Source organism: Clavelina lepadiformis, chromosome 3 (assembly GCF_947623445.1).
Source record: "Clavelina lepadiformis chromosome 3, kaClaLepa1.1, whole genome shotgun sequence".
In the NCBI taxonomy this organism is placed as follows: Eukaryota; Metazoa; Chordata; class Ascidiacea; order Aplousobranchia; family Clavelinidae; genus Clavelina; species Clavelina lepadiformis.
This window is the reverse complement of record NC_135242.1, coordinates 5,588,199-5,609,339: the sequence shown is the minus strand read 5'-3', so window position 1 is coordinate 5,609,339 and position 21,141 is coordinate 5,588,199. Positions and strand designations below refer to the sequence as shown.

At 38.1% G+C, this 21,141-nt stretch overlaps 2 protein-coding genes across 2 annotated transcripts; one reads left to right on the top strand and one right to left on the bottom strand.

Moving 5' to 3' along the window:
* The first annotated feature begins 1,388 nt into the window (after positions 1-1,388).
* On the top strand, positions 1,389-10,782 carry LOC143450654 (protocadherin beta-16-like). Its single transcript, XM_076951289.1, has 19 exons — positions 1,389-1,913; positions 4,009-4,147; positions 4,299-4,528; positions 4,671-4,842; positions 5,024-5,140; positions 5,474-5,607; positions 5,711-5,919; positions 6,205-6,350; positions 6,475-6,742; positions 6,890-7,067; positions 7,153-7,293; positions 7,399-7,572; positions 7,826-8,014; positions 8,117-8,335; positions 8,683-8,822; positions 9,122-9,248; positions 9,435-9,546; positions 9,712-9,846; positions 10,026-10,782. The coding sequence occupies exons 2-19, from the start codon at positions 4,021-4,023 to the stop codon at positions 10,394-10,396; spliced, it is 3,189 nt and encodes a 1,062-aa protein (XP_076807404.1). The 5' UTR covers positions 1,389-1,913; positions 4,009-4,020; the 3' UTR covers positions 10,397-10,782.
* A 5,248-nt stretch (positions 10,783-16,030) lies between these two features.
* LOC143449347 (uncharacterized) lies at positions 16,031-18,344 on the bottom strand. Its single transcript, XM_076949502.1, has 4 exons — positions 18,170-18,344; positions 17,873-17,968; positions 17,503-17,593; positions 16,031-17,160 (listed from the first exon to the last, which is right to left on the bottom strand). The coding sequence occupies exons 1-4, from the start codon at positions 18,212-18,214 to the stop codon at positions 16,325-16,327; spliced, it is 1,068 nt and encodes a 355-aa protein (XP_076805617.1). The 5' UTR covers positions 18,215-18,344; the 3' UTR covers positions 16,031-16,324.
* Positions 18,345-21,141: the final 2,797 nt, after the last annotated feature.

Below are 21,141 nucleotides of genomic sequence, written 5' to 3'. Positions count from 1 at the left end.
CAATTAGAATACGACAAATTTCCGGATAAGTGAAATTGGCATTGAAATTTATTTCTGTTGGACCTGATGTTGTTTTCGTTGACACGTGAAATGAGATTGTGGTTTGTTACTATAACTATGGCGAAATCTATGTTTCTCTTTGCTGTCAAACTTCAGATGAAATTCGAAGTGTTTAGAAAGCGATGTGAACAGCAAACTAAACCACTTTATTGTATGATGTACCGATATAGCGGAAAGAGGACGGCCGTCGTTCTACGTGCACAACTAAGGTTTTCGAAGAGTTTTATTTTAGAAGGTTTTTCCATTAGCGCATTAAAGGTAATTCCAGCTGATCCGTAGCGGCATTTGATTTTGAATTTTTATGATTAAAGGTCGAAATTTCCATCGTGCTGATAAAGCGGTATAGCATCTTAAAAGAAGCATAAACGTCGAATACTGCAAAGCTTTGAAAGCGAACTTACAAACGTAAGCAAAGGTCATTCCATCACAGAGTGATTGTCGGTGAGCACGTGCAGATATTTAAAACGAAATGGCATTCATTATAGCCTTGTGCGTAGAACAAGTTGAAACAAATGAACAGGCCCTGGTGGGAAATTGATATATTATTGGTACGGTATTCCTGTTATAAGTATGTGGCCTATATCTCGTGAGTTTGTTCACTTTTACGAGCAAGTCTCGAGCCGTAAAACGCGAATAAGAATACCGACAAGCGACAGACAGCAATTGTAACTCTATCTAATTGAAATAAAGCACAAAGACGTTTCGTTTACGGCGGATTTTATAAACGAGGCCGACCATTACTGAAGTGCTAATTAACGAATTGGGAAAGTTACAGACGTTCAGACCGCAGACTAAATTTCTGAGAGAAAAAAAGTACAAATTTACTTTCATCATAAAACAACTTAACTTCACCCGAACCGCTATTTTTAATATTTACTCAACACAAACGAGTGTTTTGAATGACGTCTTGATCCCAGTTTGCATATATACGACGCGTGACGTTTGTGCTAAAAGTTCGTATTGGGTTCGTATTAGCAGGATACCCAACGAGAGAAGCAAGCTCGAATGCAGGTTGCAAGGAGGAATACGTACATTGCAAGTTTACCGATTCAAAGTGTGTAGAATAGGGAAATGCAAGCGTAATTCAGGGTTAAATTTAAGACAGTGAAAAGAATATAATGTAAGGGACTGTACGCAACTCCATTTGTGTATAGCTAGGTCTAAACACTTGTCACTGGTTTGATTTAGCTTAATCAATTCCGTAAAAGCTTTCGTGCATTCGTTTATCGATTTTGCAAGCCAAAGCCAGAAAACACGTTGCACCAATTGAACTTGTTAATTTATTGCCTGGTTGCAAATTAGGCTGCTCGAGCTAGGTCTGTTACCATGCTGCTGGATATTTGGCACATATCGGAGGAGGTTGTGAGATTAGCATGATTCTTGCCAAAGATGATGCATTGCGTGAACACGTGCCCCGACGTTAAACCGACATTTTTCGGTTGGATTACGCCAGGGCAGTTCGATTTTGACAAGTAATCTCCTCTCCCACTGAACTTCGAAAAACAAAGAAAATAGTTTCACGGATGCGGGGTTTTCTGGCGTTCTAACCCGCACAGTTTGTTGCATAGGATATCAGTGCAATAGTTTTAGCGGTTCGAAGAGCACGAAGTGAAATCTGATTGACATCAAAACATTAATGGCGCGCAATTTTACGTTGCAGAAAATTCGAACTTAATTCGTTAGATATATAAGACCAAAGATTGCCAAAAAAGCTATTTTTGTTAAGTGCAAAGCATTTGTGCATTTTTCCTGATTTGGAGTGAGACTTATTCGGGGAATTCTTTAAAGGTTTTTACCTTGTTATAGTTCCCACTTGCCCAGCTGGAACTGATTTTATTGGCTACTGCTTGAAGGTAAGTTGAATAAAACATTGGCTTGTCGTACTGTACTTTACTCATTATAAAAACTTTTTTAAGAAGTTAGTTTTTATTTGAAACATTAATCTTCGCGTTATTGTCATAACGATCAAAAACCTTTCTAAATCATGCTAATAGTTAATTATATTTCTGGTTTAGCCATTTTTCTTATAAAACGCGCTATTAACGTTTTTCTCGATGTTTTACATACAGTTGTCATTATAATATTACATGTCTTCGTTTTTCAACTCAAACAATAAAAGTTAATGGCGCGGTTTTGCCCGAACGATGAATTAATTTCTTGCGGTATATCGGAAGATTTTATCTCATTGTGATACAAAAATTAAATTCATCCGGAAAATTCTTTCCCAGTGAATTTTGAAAAACAAACATCATTCTTGTGACACACCCACCCCCCATGAGTTGTGAGTAATTAAAAGAATACCGCCGGCCGTAAAACTTTTAAATAATTCATGATGGGTTGGTTGAACATATTTATCACGCATAGTCTGATCGCTGCAATTTATTTTCGAACGCTTAAAATTATGTCCCGATAACTGATGATTTTGAACTTTGTTTGTGATCATTTGCGGATTTAAGCGTTCAAATCCGTATCGAAGAAAGGGTTGTTTGGTAGGGTGGTAACGGATTTGTCAAAGTCTGATAACATAATGGTACCATTGTTTTGGTTCCGTGCTAATGTGTGGTCTATTTCCGCTGCGAACTTATCCGTACTTATTATGTCACCGCCAACCGTTCACAGCCAGCGAAGAACAACGAAGCGTAACGCGTTTAGTCTTGCGGAAAACACGAAGCATCGTCTGTTTGCGTAGGTAAGTCGAAAATTCGGCTCAATTTACAGATGGAATATATGAAAAAGTTAGTGTTTCATTTTCCGTTTTTCACCAACGGGGAGTGTTACATATTTCGTTCGTTTCAGACACCCATCTCCTTTCTAGATTTTGGCGGTTTTAACGGTATTCGTTTTTTCAGAATTATTATTTAGAAAAATTGCCTTTAATATTAAAAAAATTTTCATCAACTTTATGATTTCCCTGCGACCTTGCCCATATATGATATGACGTAATTTTACGCTGTTTGCTTTTGCCCCTTTGAAGTTTGGGGAGTTGCGTGCGACGACTTAAACTGTAGCTCGTGTAATATTACACGGAAACCACATTTGTGCTCCAAAAACCTTCGTTTCATAAATACAAAACCTCTTGTAAAACGCGGTTTCACAAGCGAAAAGGTCGTATCTCGACTATTTGCTTTCACCCGTTCTAATTCGCAACTATAGTTTTCAACGTTTGATGATTCATTCCACGTCGGTTCAGGTTTTTGCTCGCTTCACTTCAATTTTTCACTCGCTTATCATTGGCAACGTGGCTCATGCCATTCCTAAATCTGGCATTTGTCACTTTGTTTTGGAGAAAACACTGTTACTCCCGGTCCTATAGGTCCATTAAAATATTTTCAAGTATTGCAAACGCCAAAATTGTCAGAAATCATTTTCTCAACTTTTTCAAATTTCGTTATGTTCGAGTTTTGTACTAATGGTGATGATTAAAATGCGAGTCGGCCACACCTTTAAGTATCTAGGCCTTGACAACTGTTCAGGCTGCCTGTTGCAACCCATAACACGAGTTACCCACCATGTATATAGATAGTTTCATATTACCCTTTTACGGCAGATCTCATGGCCTATTTGTGGGAACCATGGAATGGGCAATAGTGTCGATTTTAGGTAAACACAAAATTGGTCGTTTTAAGGCGTTTTCTCTGCTTTAGTTCGCACGCAAGCGTGATTGATTTGGGTAATCTCGGCTTATCAAGCGATGAGGGAAGATCTGTTTTCTTGGATTCGTTGTGCTCGGGCGAACAGAGAACCATTGTACACTGCTATTTTGGTGACCCCGCCAATTGATGTAAAAAACGTTGTCTTGGATTTTTAGAGATTGGTTCTCGATAACTGACACCCATTTACTGCGCGCATTCAGTTTCGAATTAACTTTGCCTATTGTTCGTTCAAGAGGATTTTTACTCGGACTCCAAATAAATTACATCACTTTTAACTTCAATTATGCTTTTCTAGATTTCATCAAGGATGCCGAAATTTAAGGGACCTTCCTTGTTTTTCATTGCTACAATCATTACGTCATTGCATACAGAGCTTTCTATTGCGTCATCAACCGTTTCCACGACTATTTACTTACGAGAAAACACTGGAGTAGGTAAGTGGTCTAGAAAATAAACAAACAACTTATCAAACGACATCTGTTTTGCAACGCATGACTAAACATAACAAAACAAAGTGTTGCCCAGCAAAAGTCAAGTTTCTCTCCGCCACGCACGCAATTTATTTCGTTTTCACCGACTTTTAAGGTACCGCGGTTGCCGAATTAGCCGACATACTTGGCATGAGTATCGATCCTAGAACCGGGAGAAAGTTTCAGATTCTCAGCCAGAAACTGGAAGTTTCTGATGCTCGGATGCCACATAGAAATCATAATTGGCTATCACTTAATGAAAGTACGGGAAGTATTTTTTTGCGACGTAAACTGGACAGAGAAGAGATCTGCCCCAAATCAAAGCTCTGTTCTATCAAGCTTACGGTAAATACAACTTTCATCATAAATTACTAATACTCGTCAGCATATTAAACGCACTTACTGCGAAAAGAGCATATTTAAAATCAGTAGTTTCATACTCATTTGCAAATCTTGCCTGTACAATTAATAAGTTGCTAATTTTTAGGTCTACGTCCAAAGAAATTCCCGCATAGTCACTTTGGATGTGGAAATCATCGACATGAACGAGCATGCTCCGATTTTCCCGGTTAAATACATTCTAATAAACGTGAGCGAGAAAGCCAAAATTGGTGACGTAATCAGCTTGGATCAGTACAAGGCTTACGACAAAGATGCCGGTAAGTACTTTCAACCTTAACTTTGAACTTTTCTGATCTTTGTCATACTTTATAACGAACAGGTGTTAAAATTGTTCCTTCACCGCAACATTTAAACAGAGTGATCAGAAAGGAGAGATAAAGCTGTGAAGCTGCAAACAAGAGTTTGTTTTTATTTTTACTTGTTTTTTTTTTCAAACAGGCAATAACTCCCTCATCAAATATTCCCTGACCCCAAACCGCTATTTCAGCTTAACTCAGTTCGTAGACGAAAGGAGAAGCCAGCAGCATTTGCAAATCGAAATTCGCCGTTCGCTTGGTAAGCAAATATTAATAGCGTTGTTATAGACATAACTCGAACCGGTGTGTGCGTAGGGTCAGTGTCATCTGATACCTAATGTCAAGTGAGACTTTTGCTGCTTGACTTGTTTTCGTACACAGACTTTAAAGTTTCACCCGTGAGAATGACTGTAAAAATATTAACTCCGATATATAAACCGGAGATGGGTTTCTACGTCAACGAACATGAAAACAAACTACTGGTCATTTTGACCAGAGACGAAACATAATACCTTTTTAGATTCTTTTGTTTTTTCTGCTAATTTCTCTCATAGTAAAACTAAAAATGGTTACCTTTATAATCTTGTTTCAGATTATGAAAGGGAATCCCTACATCGCTTGCAGCTGACTGCTACGGATAAAGCCGACCAGCCACTCTCCAGTCACGTGTCGCTACAAATAAGGATTGTTGATGAAAATGACAACAACCCAGTTTTCGAGCAGGCCGTAAGTCTTTTTAATAAAGTTCCACCTATCATAGCCTTCTTGTGTTATATAGGCCATATTATTTAATTTTGCAAGCTGACAACCTTTTATATACTTCCAACAGGAATATTCGGTTATGATACCAGAAGACACTGAACCAGGTGAACAACTTATCCGGGTCCAAGCGCATGACATTGATACTGGACTTGCCGGAACAGTACGTTATTACCTGTCCAGTATAAATAAGAAAACGACTTTTGATTTGTTAAACGTCAACGAATTGACTGGAGATGTTTCCCTTGCTTCGCGTTTGGATTGGGAATCTTTGACAAGGTTAGCATTCTTAACAGTCATGTTGTTTTCTGATAATATTGGCGGAACTTAATATTTGTTGTCAATCTTCATAGTAAAGAGTGTAAACACCAATGGTAAGAATAGCTTTCTAATTTGATAGTTTGGATTATTTGTGGGAGGATAGGTTCTACACTCAAGGCCGGTAATAGTTTGAAATTTAAAAATAACATGTCTGCTTCAGTACGTGATACGCTGCATGAGATGGTGTCAGTCAGTTCGCTATACTGTATTTGTTTTCAAAATTTGAAAACGTTCTCGTTGCAGATTGGTTGCCTTCATCGAAGCTCGTGATCTTGGTAAGGAACAACGGATTGGGAGCACCCAACTGATCATAGACGTGGTTGACGTCAACGATAATAAACCAATCATAAACGTGAACTTTATTTCGTCATCTTTTAAAGACGATACAGGTAATACTTTGTCAAGTTTTAAACGAAAGAATACTTTTCACTCTATTACGATTACTATATGTGAACAATAAGTTGCTAAGCCAAAGTAAGCAACTAATTTATAGCAAACCATTTCATTTTATAGTCTATATTTCGGAATTGGCCAACAAAAGCTATCCCTTTGCTTACGTAAGTGCCAAAGATAAAGACTTTGAATTGAGCGGCGAAACCGTACTCAGTATTCGAACCTCCCTGCCTGAAACGGACAAGCAAGATGGATTAATCCAGAACGTTGCAAATACCTTTGCACTTAACGCAAACGGTGTTTTGATTGTAAACCAAAATCTTGACATCACGAAGCATGACAGATACGATATAGTCATCACAGCGTGCGACAAGGGGCTGGAAAAATTGTAAGCTTTCTAAACGTTTAGCTAAATTATGTTATTTGTGGTATTTTTCAACTCGGTCAATTTTATTAGTTTTCTGTTGGATAAAAGTTGCTAATTTTAGCAATGTTGTTTGACTTGAGCCTGATCAATTGATAATATCGTATGCAGGTGCTCGCACAGCACCATCCACGTTGTGATACTTGATGAAAACAACAATTCCCCCAAATTCGATCAGCCAACAGAGAATATAACTATATCGGAAAACACCGCTGTTGGAAGTACAATCATGACAGTACGGGCGACCGACGACGACGCAATCGTGCCTTCAGCATTAAAAAAGAACGAGGTATGACATCATATCCTTACATTTTTACTTCTACTTAGATTTTAGACTGATTTTCCTAAATGTTTTTGTTACTACAATGTTGCAGGAAGAGAGAATCGTTACATCGACAAACGGCGTTATTACATATTCCTTATTGAATGGAGATGGAACGTTCGCTATTGGTCCAAAAACTGGCGTCATAACGTTGGTTCGACCATTAGACAGGGAACACGTGTCCGAGTGGAAGGTCAGTTGCACTGTTGCCATTTTATCACAGTACTTTGAGCATCTTAAAACCTTGTGATTCTATTATTGCAAAGCATGTATAGAATATATGTTTATTTCTTGTCAGGTTGTAGTAGAAGCAAGCGACGGCGGAAAGCCGAAATCGTTAAAAGGAAGATGCGTGATTGACATTCTTATCAGTGACGTCAACGATAACGCGCCAATGTTTGTGAATCCGGTCAATGAAGGAGCAACGTTCCACTCCACCATTTTGAAAGACGCAGTTATCACAAGAGTGCAGGTGCGCTGGGAGTCCAACATCGCTACTTGTCATTCGATTATTCTGCTAGTTTTGCTTTGTTAACTGTTGGTGTTCTAAATATAATAAGAAATGATCCATCAACCCTATTTTCATGTGGTTCGTATCAAACTTTTATACAAATTCGTTAATTTGTAGCCGATAAGTACGACACATTACCGCCGGGAATAGATGAACTGTTATTACCCATTTGACAAATTGCTTCAAGTCATTCATAAAACATTTTAACTCACAGGCGGTGGATTACGACAAAGGAGAAAACGCCAAGTTGAAATACAAGATTTTATACGAAGATGGCGTACGGCAAACGATGCACGTCAATTCGTCATTGTTCGTTCTAGATTCGACAAACGGCGACATGAGGTTGAACAAAAGTAACTCCATGTTACCCCAGTCGTTGGGATCTCATGACCTTGTGATCATGGTGAGCTCTCTGTGATGTTTCTGCTGACGCTTAGATACTAGATTTTAAAAACAGAACTGACATACAGCAGTGCTTATTAACTGTGCGCTCTGGATCTAAAAGGTCAGTGATGCTGGCGTGCCACCAATGACATCCAAAAGGCAAATCCAAGTGGTAATAACCGATGATTTGTTCATACCATCGTCGTCATCCTCTTCGCCAGGAAAAGGTCCTCAATTCCCCACCACACTTGTTATCATCATCGGAGCACTTTCCGCTGGATTACTTCTTCTCATCTTGGTAGTTGTGATCGTCGTGATCAAATGCAAAAAGGAAAATAAGGTAAGAGAATATAGGTATAATTTTTGTGACATTTTCTCCTGAATGACGAATCTCCAATGACGAATCTAAACTTCTAACGTAATCTAGAGAAACTTTGTACTTTGTTTTCTCACTTACAAAGACGTTTCTACCAAAAAATTCTCGCAAAATTCCACTTTAGTCGAAGGTGTAAAGTACTTTGTTAATCAAAGTGATGCTTATCCCTCAATCTCGTATTTTCCAAACACAAACACCAACCTACTTAAGATTTCAACATGATCTTGCGTGGTTGTTACGCACAAACAGTCGTTAAATTTCTGCAACTGAAACCATTCAAACACTGATCCCAATTTCGCAACTTTCAACAGAAAGTCCGGACTTACGCCTGCAAAAAACACCAACTATCTTGCCCTGACAATGCACTCTCTGACGTCAATGGAAAATCGATCGTTTCTAAAAAGATAATCAGACGAGAGAGTAGCTCAAGCAAGGCAACGACTTCTTTACAGTGAGTAGTTTATTTGTTGAGTAGTTTATTTGTTCGCCAAATTTAGCTTGACTTTACGTTGATTTTTATCGAACAATCTTGAATAATTATTATTTTTCTACCTCCATAAATGTACTTTTACCTCGATAAGTGAAAAGCAAATATCGTTAGTGACATCTAGCGCTTAAATGTAATTTGGGTTGTAAAGCTTGATTACCTTTCAAGTAGATTAAGCTTCTTTTGTGACGTCTATAAGTTTAAAATTGCCCCATTACATTTGCAACTTTATTCGATTAATAATGTTTTATTGCATCTTTCAGAACCAGTTTAATGAACTATGAATCAAACACCGACGTCACGAATTTATCTAGAAGTGACGCAATGATATCGCATCAATTCCAAACACCGGCTTCAACCACGTCACGCAGCGGGTCGCAGCTGAAAAAGGTGCAAATACGATGTTTTCGGTAGTAAAATATTAGTATGCAAGTTTCAACAAGAAAATGTGTGGAATGTGAACTATATGTAAGTGCTCTGTGAAAATCATTACTTGACGCCATAAACTGTACATTTTTGCCAGATAATTGCAAAGCAGCTCTGTACGATACATTAAAAATATTTCATTCGTTTCAGAAAACAGAATCGATTTCGTCGGCTCCGTCGATTGTGTCGCACCGCGATGGAGATAGCGGACACGGCGATAGTGATCCTGACATCCGAAACAGCGAGCTGAACTTAGTAAAAGGTGACACTTTTATGGCAAAATATTTTATAAAGAATTTTTTTTAAGTATTAAGCAAGCTTATGCAATTGTACGCGCATTTCCAATAAACAACATACTAATGTTTTAAACAACATACTAAACAACATACTAAACAACATACTAATGTTTTAACCGTTTGATGAACAGGGAATCCCCGGCAGCGTTACGCCTCAGAAATGAGCTCAAGTGAAGAACTAATTGCTCTCAGTAACTTTGGAAATAAATGTTCCGAGCAATGTGTACAATATGGACATAGCGACGCATGTTGGATGCCAGAAGAAGGCAAGTATTTTTACGCGGCTTCATTTCATTAAAAATCCCTTTGCTTAAACGTAACTTCACAAATTTGTTTTTATTCGTGTTTTGCGCTATGTAACGGCCTATTTTCCTAATTTCTTGTTTTGTGCAACTTTTTTTAAGGGCATTTTCACCAATTTTTTTTTGTTTTAAATAATGTCCAGGCGTGCGTCTCAAGCGGCCATCACGATTAACACCGGAGCCTTTACCGTATTTTTACGCATCGAGTCCTTTCTGTGACATCGCCTCTCAACCATCCCAATCCGATCAAAGCGAGCAAGCTGGCAATTTGGCACCGATACCCGAAACTGTGCCTCTTCAAGCCTATTGGAGCAATGCCTATTCTAGATCAAATTTGAGCTCGATTTATTCAAATGTCCTTCCCGCGACTTACACCGCGCCGCCCACCCTGGACGAAAGTGGGTTACGAACTACAAGTTTGACCTATGACCTTCCGAAAACGTATTCAGGAAGAAACCATTCATCCGCTGACAGTACCACTACTGGTTACGTCACCGAGTCGGAAGTAATTTAACTTTCGATTTTAGGAAACTTAACGTATTCTGCGATATTTATTTTAGGTTTCGGTTATTAATAAAAAAAGGCTGCTTTTTAAAAACGCTGCCTTTAAAATAAAAATTGATGTTTTGAAAGTGGAACAGGAGGATGGAACCAATTATCAAACTTAAATGCATTTACATTTGGAGAGGAGCTAATCGCTATGACGTGCTTACGTTTTTCTTCGCGCTTAACTCACCTTTCTTTTTATCTCTTTATGTTTTCATTTTCAATTTACCAATGTATTTCTTTTCTTTCTTGCTTCTGCCACTGTGTCTTATAACGACGTTAATTATTCCAAACATTTTCTATTAAGATCTTATACCGAATTATTGTGAAGTTTGTAATAAAACTTTCCTGTGAAACAAATGAGTTGCTGATAAAAACTAAAGGGACATTTTATTAGTTAAATATATTGCCAGTTTTTCAGTTTAAAGTGAGTTTACATCATGCAAACCACCTTCACTTTGCCATCGACATAAGCAGTGCACTTGAGTTTGGTTTCGTTAAATTAATCCCGTTGCCTAAATGCTAAGATACTGTAAACAATGTAAAAGAGTGAGCTTTTATAGAATTTAAGTAATAATTTTTAAGGGAAGGACGTACTCTTGCATTTGAAATAAAGCGATTTACCTCCTCCTAGCGAGAGTCAATAAAAATGAGTTTTCCTTATATAGCATGGAACAAAGTGCAGAAATAAGCGATCAAAAATGTATCAAAATGAAACATCTGGTCTACAGTGACACTTGAAGGGACATGTGAAGATATGTCGCTATAAGCCAAGGTCATTATAGGCGAAGTTAAAGTTACGGGCAAGTCCAAAAACAAGTTAATCTCATATGAAAAACACTACTCACTGAATATTCTGGTAAAATAGTTTGGAAAAATAATTTTTGGTTAGGTAATTATAAGCAAAAGAAAATCGCAAAATTGGCCTAAAGTGTGACATAGAACAAGGCTCATGTGACGTCCACAGGTAATCACAGACAACATTCACAAATTCATAATTTTAGCAACACCTCCTGCCTATCACGCATGTATCTGTTACAGCTGTATAGATTGCTCTAACTGCCAATAGCGTGATAAGAGACGGCTAATAGCCCAACCACGGCAACCACTACGGTATCGGTTTGACGGGTAGCTTATGCGGTCCGAAGAATACCATAACTTCACGGAACCAAATGATTGGGCTACCGGAGTTTTGATGTTTAAAACAATCGCAATTTATTCAGTTACAAGTTTCACTTTATTAATTTATTCACATGATGCCTAATTGGACATAGGCTAAACTTCCATGACCTATTATTCTTACTTCACTTGACTACCGCGCAAGGAAAGCAACAGCAGCAGCATGTTGTCAAGCAAATTGACGAATCTATTTCCCTGTTTCCATTTCCGCTTTCCAGCAGGCCCAGTATTAGGCCTTACTTTCCCGATATGGATGTGACGCAACCAGTGTTGTAATGAATCGAGTCACGTTTTTAAATTACTTGACTTGACTCGAGTCTCGGAAAGTAAGTTGACCGAGCCATTAAATCTAGGTTGTTAATTTGTTGACCAATTGAATTACAGACATTTGATTTCATTGCGAACGATCAGTTAAAGTTATATAGCAAATGACATGACTTGATTTGACTTGCATTATTTTTTAACTTGACTTGACTTGATCCAATCAGTAATTTGACTCGACTTGACTTCAGTCAACTTCCCAAAAGACTTGACTTGACTCGAGTCCTAAAAAAGTGACTTGGTTACAGCACTGGACGCAACTTATGCACACCTAGCAGTAGGCCCGAACTACGTCGTTATCAGGCCTACAAAACTCGGTTGCCCAACGGCAAGGCCTAGTATTAGCGGTCAAGCCGTAAGGCGATTTCAGATCACTATAGACATCTGAATATCGGTAATTTTCAAACGTTTTTAAGCAGTATAATATTATTGTTGAATTTTGCTGTGCTTGTAAAGAATCCAGTGCTCGTAAATTAAATTATCTGTTTACGGTACCGTAACAATTGGCTCATAAACCCTGACATTAGCTGGTCACAAATTGATTACTTCATAATTTGGTAAGAATAAGAGTGAAATCTACATAATGAAGTAATAGATCACGAGATATCAGTTATTTACCAGTTTAGTGATTGATATATGCTGAATCGCTTGAGCGATCCCAAAATCGGACATGGACACGCAAGCCGTACTAGGCCTCAAAATACAGGTTAGGCCCACCGTGCATCGGCCAAGCCTCTTCTTGGACATAAACGAGGTATATGACATAATAAGAACCTTGATCTACGTCACGATGGAGACCAAAAACTGAGACTTTTTGCGATTTTCTTTTGTCGATAACTACCTATCCACGAATTATTTGTCAAAAAGACTTACCACGATATTCAGTTAATTGTGTTCTTTCATATAAGATCAACTTGTTGTTGGACTTGCCCCTCACTTTAAAGAAAATGGCCGCAGACGATCCTACATAATTATTTTTGTTGAAGCATCCACTCAAGTGCCATACAATGACTATGAAATATTGTCAAAATTTAGGCTATTGCATGATTCTATCGCCTAATTGCCTACAAGCCCTAAAGCCAGTTATAACTTAACAAACACCGCTACCCGTTTATTTAGACCAACACCGCATGAAGCGCAGTAAGCTATACAGATGTTTTTGCGAAAACAATTATTTTTTCAGAAAATCGAAATACATCGTTTGCTTTGTTTTTTTCAATTAATTTTCACTTATGCTTGTCCTTATACAGATATTTTCGGGATATAGACATGTCGTTTCGTTGTAATCAAAGTGTTTTTGAACACAGAATCACTGTAGGCGAATTCGTTTTTATGTAAAACATAAAGTTTGCCGTAACTGGGTCATTGTAATGAGTGCGATTTTCAAGAAATGTCACAGTAGTCGCAAACATTATATAGTCATTTTCTTGAGTTATTTCATGAAGGGACAGAATAATCACTAATGCAAACGTTTTAATTTTTCCGGTAATTGTAACAAAAATGTCAGACGCTAGTTGGCGTAGCAGAGTTGTATCCGTTTTAAGCCCCACGATCAAGTGTGAGAATGGCAAATTGAAGTCAAGTCCAATGGAGCGAGTCCTCGTCATGAAACACAAAACAACGATGGAAACGTACACCAAGCAACACGTGTATCAGGGTACTATTAATATTTTAATGCAATAAAAAATCTACCTGCAAGAGATAACACATTATAAATAACACATCTATTAAATCAAAATATAAGTGAAATAAGTGTTCAAAACCATTTCATTAATTTGAGAGAAAAAAAAACGATTTTAGAAGTCCCGACAACTCTAATACAACGCCAACGGATCAGAGATAACACTTTCCGATATTAAGTTTCCTATAGTAAACATATAATAAACAACGCATTATGGACGAAATCTTGCAATGAAATTTCAATTCCTTTGTAATATACTATAACACAAGATGTGATACTGTCTAAAGTGTTTATTGCACGGGAGTACGCAAGACTATTCAGAAAATTCTGTAATCAAGGATTTGTATCGGAAGTTACCATTGCACTTTTATTGTGTCAAAATGCAATGGCGCCATTTTTCTTGTCGAGTATGCGTCGTGATGTCCAGCCTTAAGTGCCTATGACGCCAATCTTCTTGAGATGTTGAGGATTTGTTTGTCTATTACCTTAGAATTGACTAATCGCGACGTTTCCGATTAACTTCGTGGCCTTAAATCGATAAAGTTTATTAGGGTCGCTGCTTCGTAAATTGTTTACTTATGCAAACAAGAAATAATTTTCGGAAGCGGTTTGCGTACATGTTATACTAACACAACTTTAACGAACATACATGTATTATTAATTATTGATGCTGTTTTTATGCCAAAAAATGGGAAGGAATTTCTTTTTCTAATTAAAGGTATAAAGATGATGGCATTTCTTATATTTACAGGTTTAAAATTCAACCAGAAATATTCCAAGAGGAACTCTTCTCGTTCTTCGAGTTTACAATTATTTACCTACGGTACTCACACCAACACCTTCGTCGGCATACACACATTACGCCACTCTTATTCTCGTATAACAAAATAACTGCAACGAATAAGGGTGTTTGACTGGGATTTTCCACTATTCCACTGATTACGGTTTCTTGTCCCGTTTTTTTCCCCGTTCAGCAAACACCTTTTTTGCGATCATTTGGTTTTCGAGCAAAACAGAAAAGTACTAGGAACTGCACCAATATACTAATAAAATTTGTAATGTATAACAAATGTGCTACGCAAACATCATATGCCAGGGCTCACAAAAAAGATTTTTTGGGGGAAAAGGTTTAACGTTTTGTTGGGAGGGAAATAACGACCTTGATTTTTTGCTAAGAACACAAGTAAAGTGTATCTGGCCTTTGTCTGGAAACAACTGCTACGAGGTTAGATAAAATCTGAAATTTAGTTCGTCGAGCACGAAGAGAAGTCGTACAAATCAAAATTTCCACACCTGCCACGAAACAAGGATTTTAGACATCGGTAGAGTCTTTGCCACACGAAGTTAAGCACACACTCGCTAGCTACAGCACGTGCCGAATTATTGTTATCTGACTGATATCACAAGCGCAATGGTGCGCTGAATGAGCACTCGACAACGAAGGAAATTTCATTCTGTTGACTTTTCCCACGCAAACCGCTGGTTCCCAGCAGTTGGCGGGTTGCTGACGTGACGCCATTATTTTATCAGTGACTTGTGCCAGGAACGCGCCTGGATCTACAAAAGCAACAAGCACTTTGGGAGTTAAATATTTATGTGTCCGCTTTTATGCCTCCGAGTAGGTGAGTTTTTCACTGATCTGGGTCTTACTGGGGCGCGACTATTCAAGCAATTCTGTTCAACGCTTCACGCAATGTTTGCTTTTCTCACCACCAGGTGTACCCGAAATGCCATCGCAAGAAGCTGATGGGAGATAACTTTTGTGTTGTGTTTAATTCGTGTTAAACATACATATTTCAAGTCGGCTATCTTATCAGACGACAACATAGAGTGCCAAAATAGATATTATGTTCTTATCTTGCTGTTTGTCAAGTCATCATGCCTATATAGAAAGGTCCACCATCATTCGAAGTATTAAGTGTTTGTTAATATCAACAAGTCTTTGAAATTGCTTGCCGAACGTGTTGCGGGACTAGTCAGAAAAGCGTCTAATTTCTCCCTTGGTCTAATTTCTTACCATAATGGGCCCGCTAACCATACAATCTTTGAAAAGTGGAGTGGATTCTCACGGCGTGCGCGCTGTGAGCAAATACAGATTTGGGACTTGCTTGATTAAGACAAAAATCACGTATTTCCCCAGAACAACTTGAAAGAACTGCCGCTGTAAAGAGACCTCAATTGCCAAATGCATTGGTCTACTCCAACTCTAATCAAGTAATCCATCATGTCTATAACAGCTCGTCATATCGCTAAGATCAAACGCGTGTTGATGACAAAACGTATTACAGCCTGTACTGTACATGTTAATATGGCGTAACTTTTCCTCTCATCTTGTTTTAAGAATAAGTGTATGTCTTTATTTAGTACATGTATCCGTAAAAAGTCACACGTAACTTGCGTGATATAGTAAGTCGTTCTAAATTAGAGGTAAAATTTTTAATATATTTTTATTATAGCTGCAAACGATCTCGAACAAAATCTCAAAAACATTGCGAAAAAGAAACAGATCAATATATAAGTATGACAGGAAAAGGCAACGAAATAAAGCTCGGGCTTGGCACAGTAAAAGAAAATACAAATCAACAAAATCGAAGCGGATCAAAAGCTGAAATGGCGAGACATTTTTACTTTTGCACGTTTTTTGAAATAAGCAAAGTGGAAATTGCTCACAGTCGAAAGTCCATTTTAACAAGAACGAAATCTCATAGGCGCGAATTATATGCTCCAGGGTCGCCACATGCCGCTTTGAAGTGGAGCCGAAGACTTAAAAACTTGATTGTTGGCCGATTGTGCTTTACGCGGCTGATTCAACGGTGCCATTGGCGACGGCGGATTCGAACCCGAAGACCAATTGCCAGAGTCGCTGCTGATATAATTCAAATTATGTTGTTCAGCAAATCGATGAACGGCCAGATTTCGGTTATGGTTCGGGGAATGGCAAACGCTGTCTGCGAAGTTACTGAAATGCAAAGAGTCAATAAAACTTGTCGCTCCCGTCGAATCATCCGAACGGTTGGATGCTGAGGAGAGACACGGAGACGGATTTTGGCGGACTATAACGTTGGAAGATGATGTTGAAGAATCCGAAATTGGGGAGACTGGACCGGGTGAAAGCCGCTGACCACAATGCATTTCGTGAATCGTCGTTGCATTCTGAAGATAACTGATGTTGGTTGAAGATTGAAACCGATCTGAAGGGTTTTGTGTGGGAATCTTTACAGGTGTTGGCATCTGACCACGGACTTTGCTCTGTCTCCTTAAATCAAGTTCGGACATAAATGTCTTGTTTACAGCCGACTTCTGCTGTAATGATGGGTGAAGCGCTTTTGGTTGTTTTTTGTCCGTCTTTCCGTCGGGCACAGGATTGCATTGATTCGCTAAATGTCCGAGAAGCTGAGTTCGAAACTCAACCGGAACGCCTTCGGTTTGGCTCAAAAATGACGTAACTTCACGTACGCACTGTGCGTAGCCTTTCTGGACGATCTTTGTTTCTGTTGCTGACGTTGACGCTTTTGGTTTTGAGTTGCTACTGCCCAGTAAATTGAGGATTTCTAAACAAACAATAGTAAAAATAAAAAGAGTGAGTATCGCTACCAGGTCGATAATGCAATGTTGTCTGACAAACTCGTAAACACACCTACACTGCCAGGTGGTATCAGTTTACCACGTTCTATTGCGTCACTATGATAACAACTGCTAGCAGCAAGTCGACAAATGCCCATGCATAAACAGCCGATTAAACCCTTAAATGGGTCTGTGTACAGCGGTTGTCAACTTGTGGTTATCGATCAGCCCTCTGACGCAAACAGTTAGTGAAATCCTGTGCGGTTTGGCGCAATCATTGTCGGGCGACTATTTAATTATTCACTAAAATGCTATTCATAAATGCTTACCGGGCGTAATAGGCTTCCCGCTGTGAATACTTTTCAGGTATTGTACTGTCATTTCCAGAATATCTGCTTTTTCCAGCTTGTTTGGACGCGACTGTAAAAGAGATAATATTCAATTATAAAAATGAACAGAACATGAAATTTTAAATCTAACGTCTTAAAAATCTCCCGGTATTAAACTGAATTTTACAAAACTAAACAAATCATTATGATAATGATATATGACGTCGTTAAAAAAAATTCAGAAGTCAAGAAATGCCAGTCTATATAGTTAACATATGAAGGCTCGTCTTGCTATTCTGATTGGAAATCCTTCCGAAATTTAAACAATTAATTTGATTTCTAAAATAATTGTAAACAATATTTTACTTACATTTTCGGAAATAGCAGTGAGAACAATTGACTTCAAATCTTCTAAACATTTGTTGATTCTTTCCCGACGCCTCTTTTCCATAATCGGTTTGTTAGTCTGATCAAAATACAGAAGGATGTTATTTTCAAATAAATTATGAAAATATTGAAAGGTTAAAAAAATGTCAAATGTTAAAACAATTTATAGTTTCGCTTAATATTTTCACTTAAGTTCTCCTCAAAAGCTTTTCGCCTGTATATGGCAAAGCTTGCTTGGTATAGGCAGCAAAATCATTGTATACCGGACTTAAAAATTTACCTTGCGACGAATTTCAGCATCAGTTAATCGTCTGTCTGGAGGCATAATGAAATCGACCACAATATTCCTTTGGCTACGCCGATGAACTCTGAAGGATTAATCCGAGTAGTAATGTCAAACTAAGATCCTCTTCTGACTGCAGTGAAAAATAAATGCGTCTAACGGTCAATCGGGTCCGGCATTTTAAATGGGCAAGAGCTTTTTTTCTTTTTTTCTGGTCTGACGCCTAACTTGAGAAGAGCGTACGTAAAACGACGTTTGCGTTATAGTCGCGTGCGTGCTGAACGCTGACAGACGCGATAACAACATGACGTGCCTGGGGAGGATGGCAGCAAGGCTTGTGTGGCAAATTATCACCGTGACTAAACTGTGACCACGTGTTCCAAAATTTCAACAATTGCTTTAAAGCGCTTCATACGTTTCTCAAAGTTTTCCAATGTTCTTGCAGCGTTTTGGTTCGTTTATTGAAACATCCCTGTTTATTGACATGCGATGGATTTTTGAGTGGCAACGATTTTCATCAGAAAACGAACATTTTTGCTGATAAAATAAACTATAAGTTAAAAAAATTAAAGTTATCACAGATTGAAAAATAACAAAACAACAAGGGATCAATTACGAATGAAAGGTTGTATGAAGGCGTCGTTTGATGCAAACTTGATAGACGGGAATGTCAAAACAATGTCGCAGTTTCAAAATTCTTTCCCGGAACCATTTTAGGCAAAATAACACAAACTCTTGCCAGCTATATTGTTGACACCCTAATAATCCAATACACGTCACTGTAACAGTTTTCGCACGTTGTCGGCAAACCAGATTTTAGCCCGGGTTTCAGAATTTCAGCCACCGAGAATAGCCATGATGTAATGTTTACATAAGACGACCGCAGAAACACTGACTCGCGGGCGGCAAGCTTATATGAAGTCCGCAGCGATCAAGCGAATCTTACGCTGGTTTTGACTTTATTTACACAGATGCAAAGTAATATGAATGTTAGAGCGCTAAAGCAAATAACGGAAACCAGTGCATGCTGTATTTGATGTCATGGATCTTATATTATTCCCGGGACTTTAAAGATTACCGGAGTCTTGCCTCATAGTGGTACATCACACGGAGGTCAATGTGGTTTATTGCGAACTCGTTCAATTATTGCAAAAATTAACTATGGGTTCGATAACTGTATTTTATAATTTTTGAACTCTATCCAACCAAAGCAAACATTACTGTAATAATTGCATTGTCAACAGCCCAACGCAAAAAGAAATTTTATCAGAAGAATTAGAACTTTAATCAAATTGTTCTGCAAGCTTGTCCATTGTGTTTTGAGAAGTTCGATTAACTAAAACAACACACAACATTGTTTGTCTGAGACCTGACAGCTCACAAAAGAATTGCTCAAACAAAAAGTTACAGATTGGAAGGCAGGCCTGATTGCGATTTGATAACAACGATGCAGAACGTAACCAAGTGTATGTAAGTGATCACAAAAGGTTGTTAGTTTGCAGTCTCGTATGAAAGGTTATCAGAACGTCGCTTTACGAAATGTAAAAGGACAATGAAAAAGGCGATAACATTGATAAAATTACAGTTTTGTGCGATAATTCGTTGTGCTTACCTCCTTGCATTGCAGTCTATCATTGTTTGCAGCTAATTTGTAAAGATCATACGATTATATTGTGACGCACTGCAATCGTCCGTGTCTTGTAAAATGGCCAATTTTCGTTTATATTTAAACTGCCTCATAACTTCATAAGGTTAATTTAAAACATCAAATCGATATCTTTTGTTTAATGACAGTATTTCGATGCTTGTCATGCTTTTCTCAGCAATTGGTGTAGAACAAATGTAGCAGGACGACTTTAAACTGGATGTGCTTTTTTTAAAGTAAATATCTTTGGATAAAAAGATAATGACAGGGATTAAACGACTATACGTCTGACACGTTAATTGTAAGGCCAAATGAAGTATCATCAGCCAGACCACTGGTGCAAAATTTTAGAAATTAAGCTTTCTCACAAAAAAATCTCAAGCTGAACAGACACAGGCACGAAAATGTTTACGTGAACTGCGGCAACTCTACTGGCGAACTGACTGCTCACACCTGACAATTATTAGCACGCGGTAACGCCTGAAATTTTAATAGTTTTCGAGATAAGATCGTTTTCATCCATTTTCAATCGAAGACAGCCAAATGTCGGAGTGCAGCCGGCAATTACCTATGATAGAGCAACAGTGAAAGGAAACGGCTGTAACAATTTAATCGTATGGCGGAAGAACTAATCCCAAATATAAAACAATGCCTCTTATCCTTTGATCACCTATTGCGACAGGAGATCAAAGTCTTTCTTCAATTGACCGCCATCGCGACTTGCCTTGATCCTTGTACGACTCACGCCGGCTTCAGACAAATTTGAGGTGCAAAGCGTGTGTGTATTCTCACCTAGAACAAATTTCTTTCGGAAATGAATTGAAAATAAACTAACACTGATATGAAGAACGGAAATCTTGACGCTATAAAAACCATGATTGAAATATTCACTTATTTCAAGATCATTTACCTGTATAATGCTTTTGTTGTATTGGTTGTAACTCGACATGGTAAAGCATTAACAACGCTTATTTCTGTTCAATGGAACTGCAGTGAACAGTTCCGAATTCGGACAGTACATCACTAAAACGAAAAGTAAACAAACAAAAAAGCATCTGATGGAAAATACACAAACACAAGCTCGTCAGCATGTTCCTTATACTTGTATAGAAGGAAACTTTAGACTTTAGAGTATAGGTGTCAATATAATCTGGTGGTCTTGTTTTACACATCGCAAATATTTTAGTCACAAAGATTTCTCAATGGTGACGTTATGTCTTGATTTCGCTCAATTACAGCTTACGTTGTGAGAATGCAATATGCGAGTAAGATATTATTGGATTATTTATAAACTGCCCAGGTGTAAGTCAAATTTCTGTCTTGG

Bases quoted from the DNA above. Each gene is read 5' to 3' on its own strand.
- LOC143450654 (XM_076951289.1), top strand. From the start codon at position 4,021: ATGCCGAAATTTAAGGGACCTTCCTTGTTTTTCATTGCTACAATCATT. The intron at 5,141-5,473 runs GTAAGCAAATAT...ATCTTGTTTCAG, and splicing joins CGAAATTCGCCGTTCGCTTG to ATTATGAAAGGGAATCCCTA. The intron at 5,920-6,204 runs GTTAGCATTCTT...TTCTCGTTGCAG, and splicing joins GATTGGGAATCTTTGACAAG to ATTGGTTGCCTTCATCGAAG.
- LOC143449347 (XM_076949502.1), bottom strand. From the start codon at position 18,214: ATGCCTCCAGACAGACGATTAACTGATGCTGAAATTCGTCGCAAG. The intron at 17,969-18,169 runs GTAAATTTTTAA...TATTTTGATCAG, and splicing joins ATGCTGAAATTCGTCGCAAG to ACTAACAAACCGATTATGGA. The intron at 17,161-17,502 runs GTAAGCATTTAT...TTGTTTGTTTAG, and splicing joins CGGGAAGCCTATTACGCCCG to AAATCCTCAATTTACTGGGC.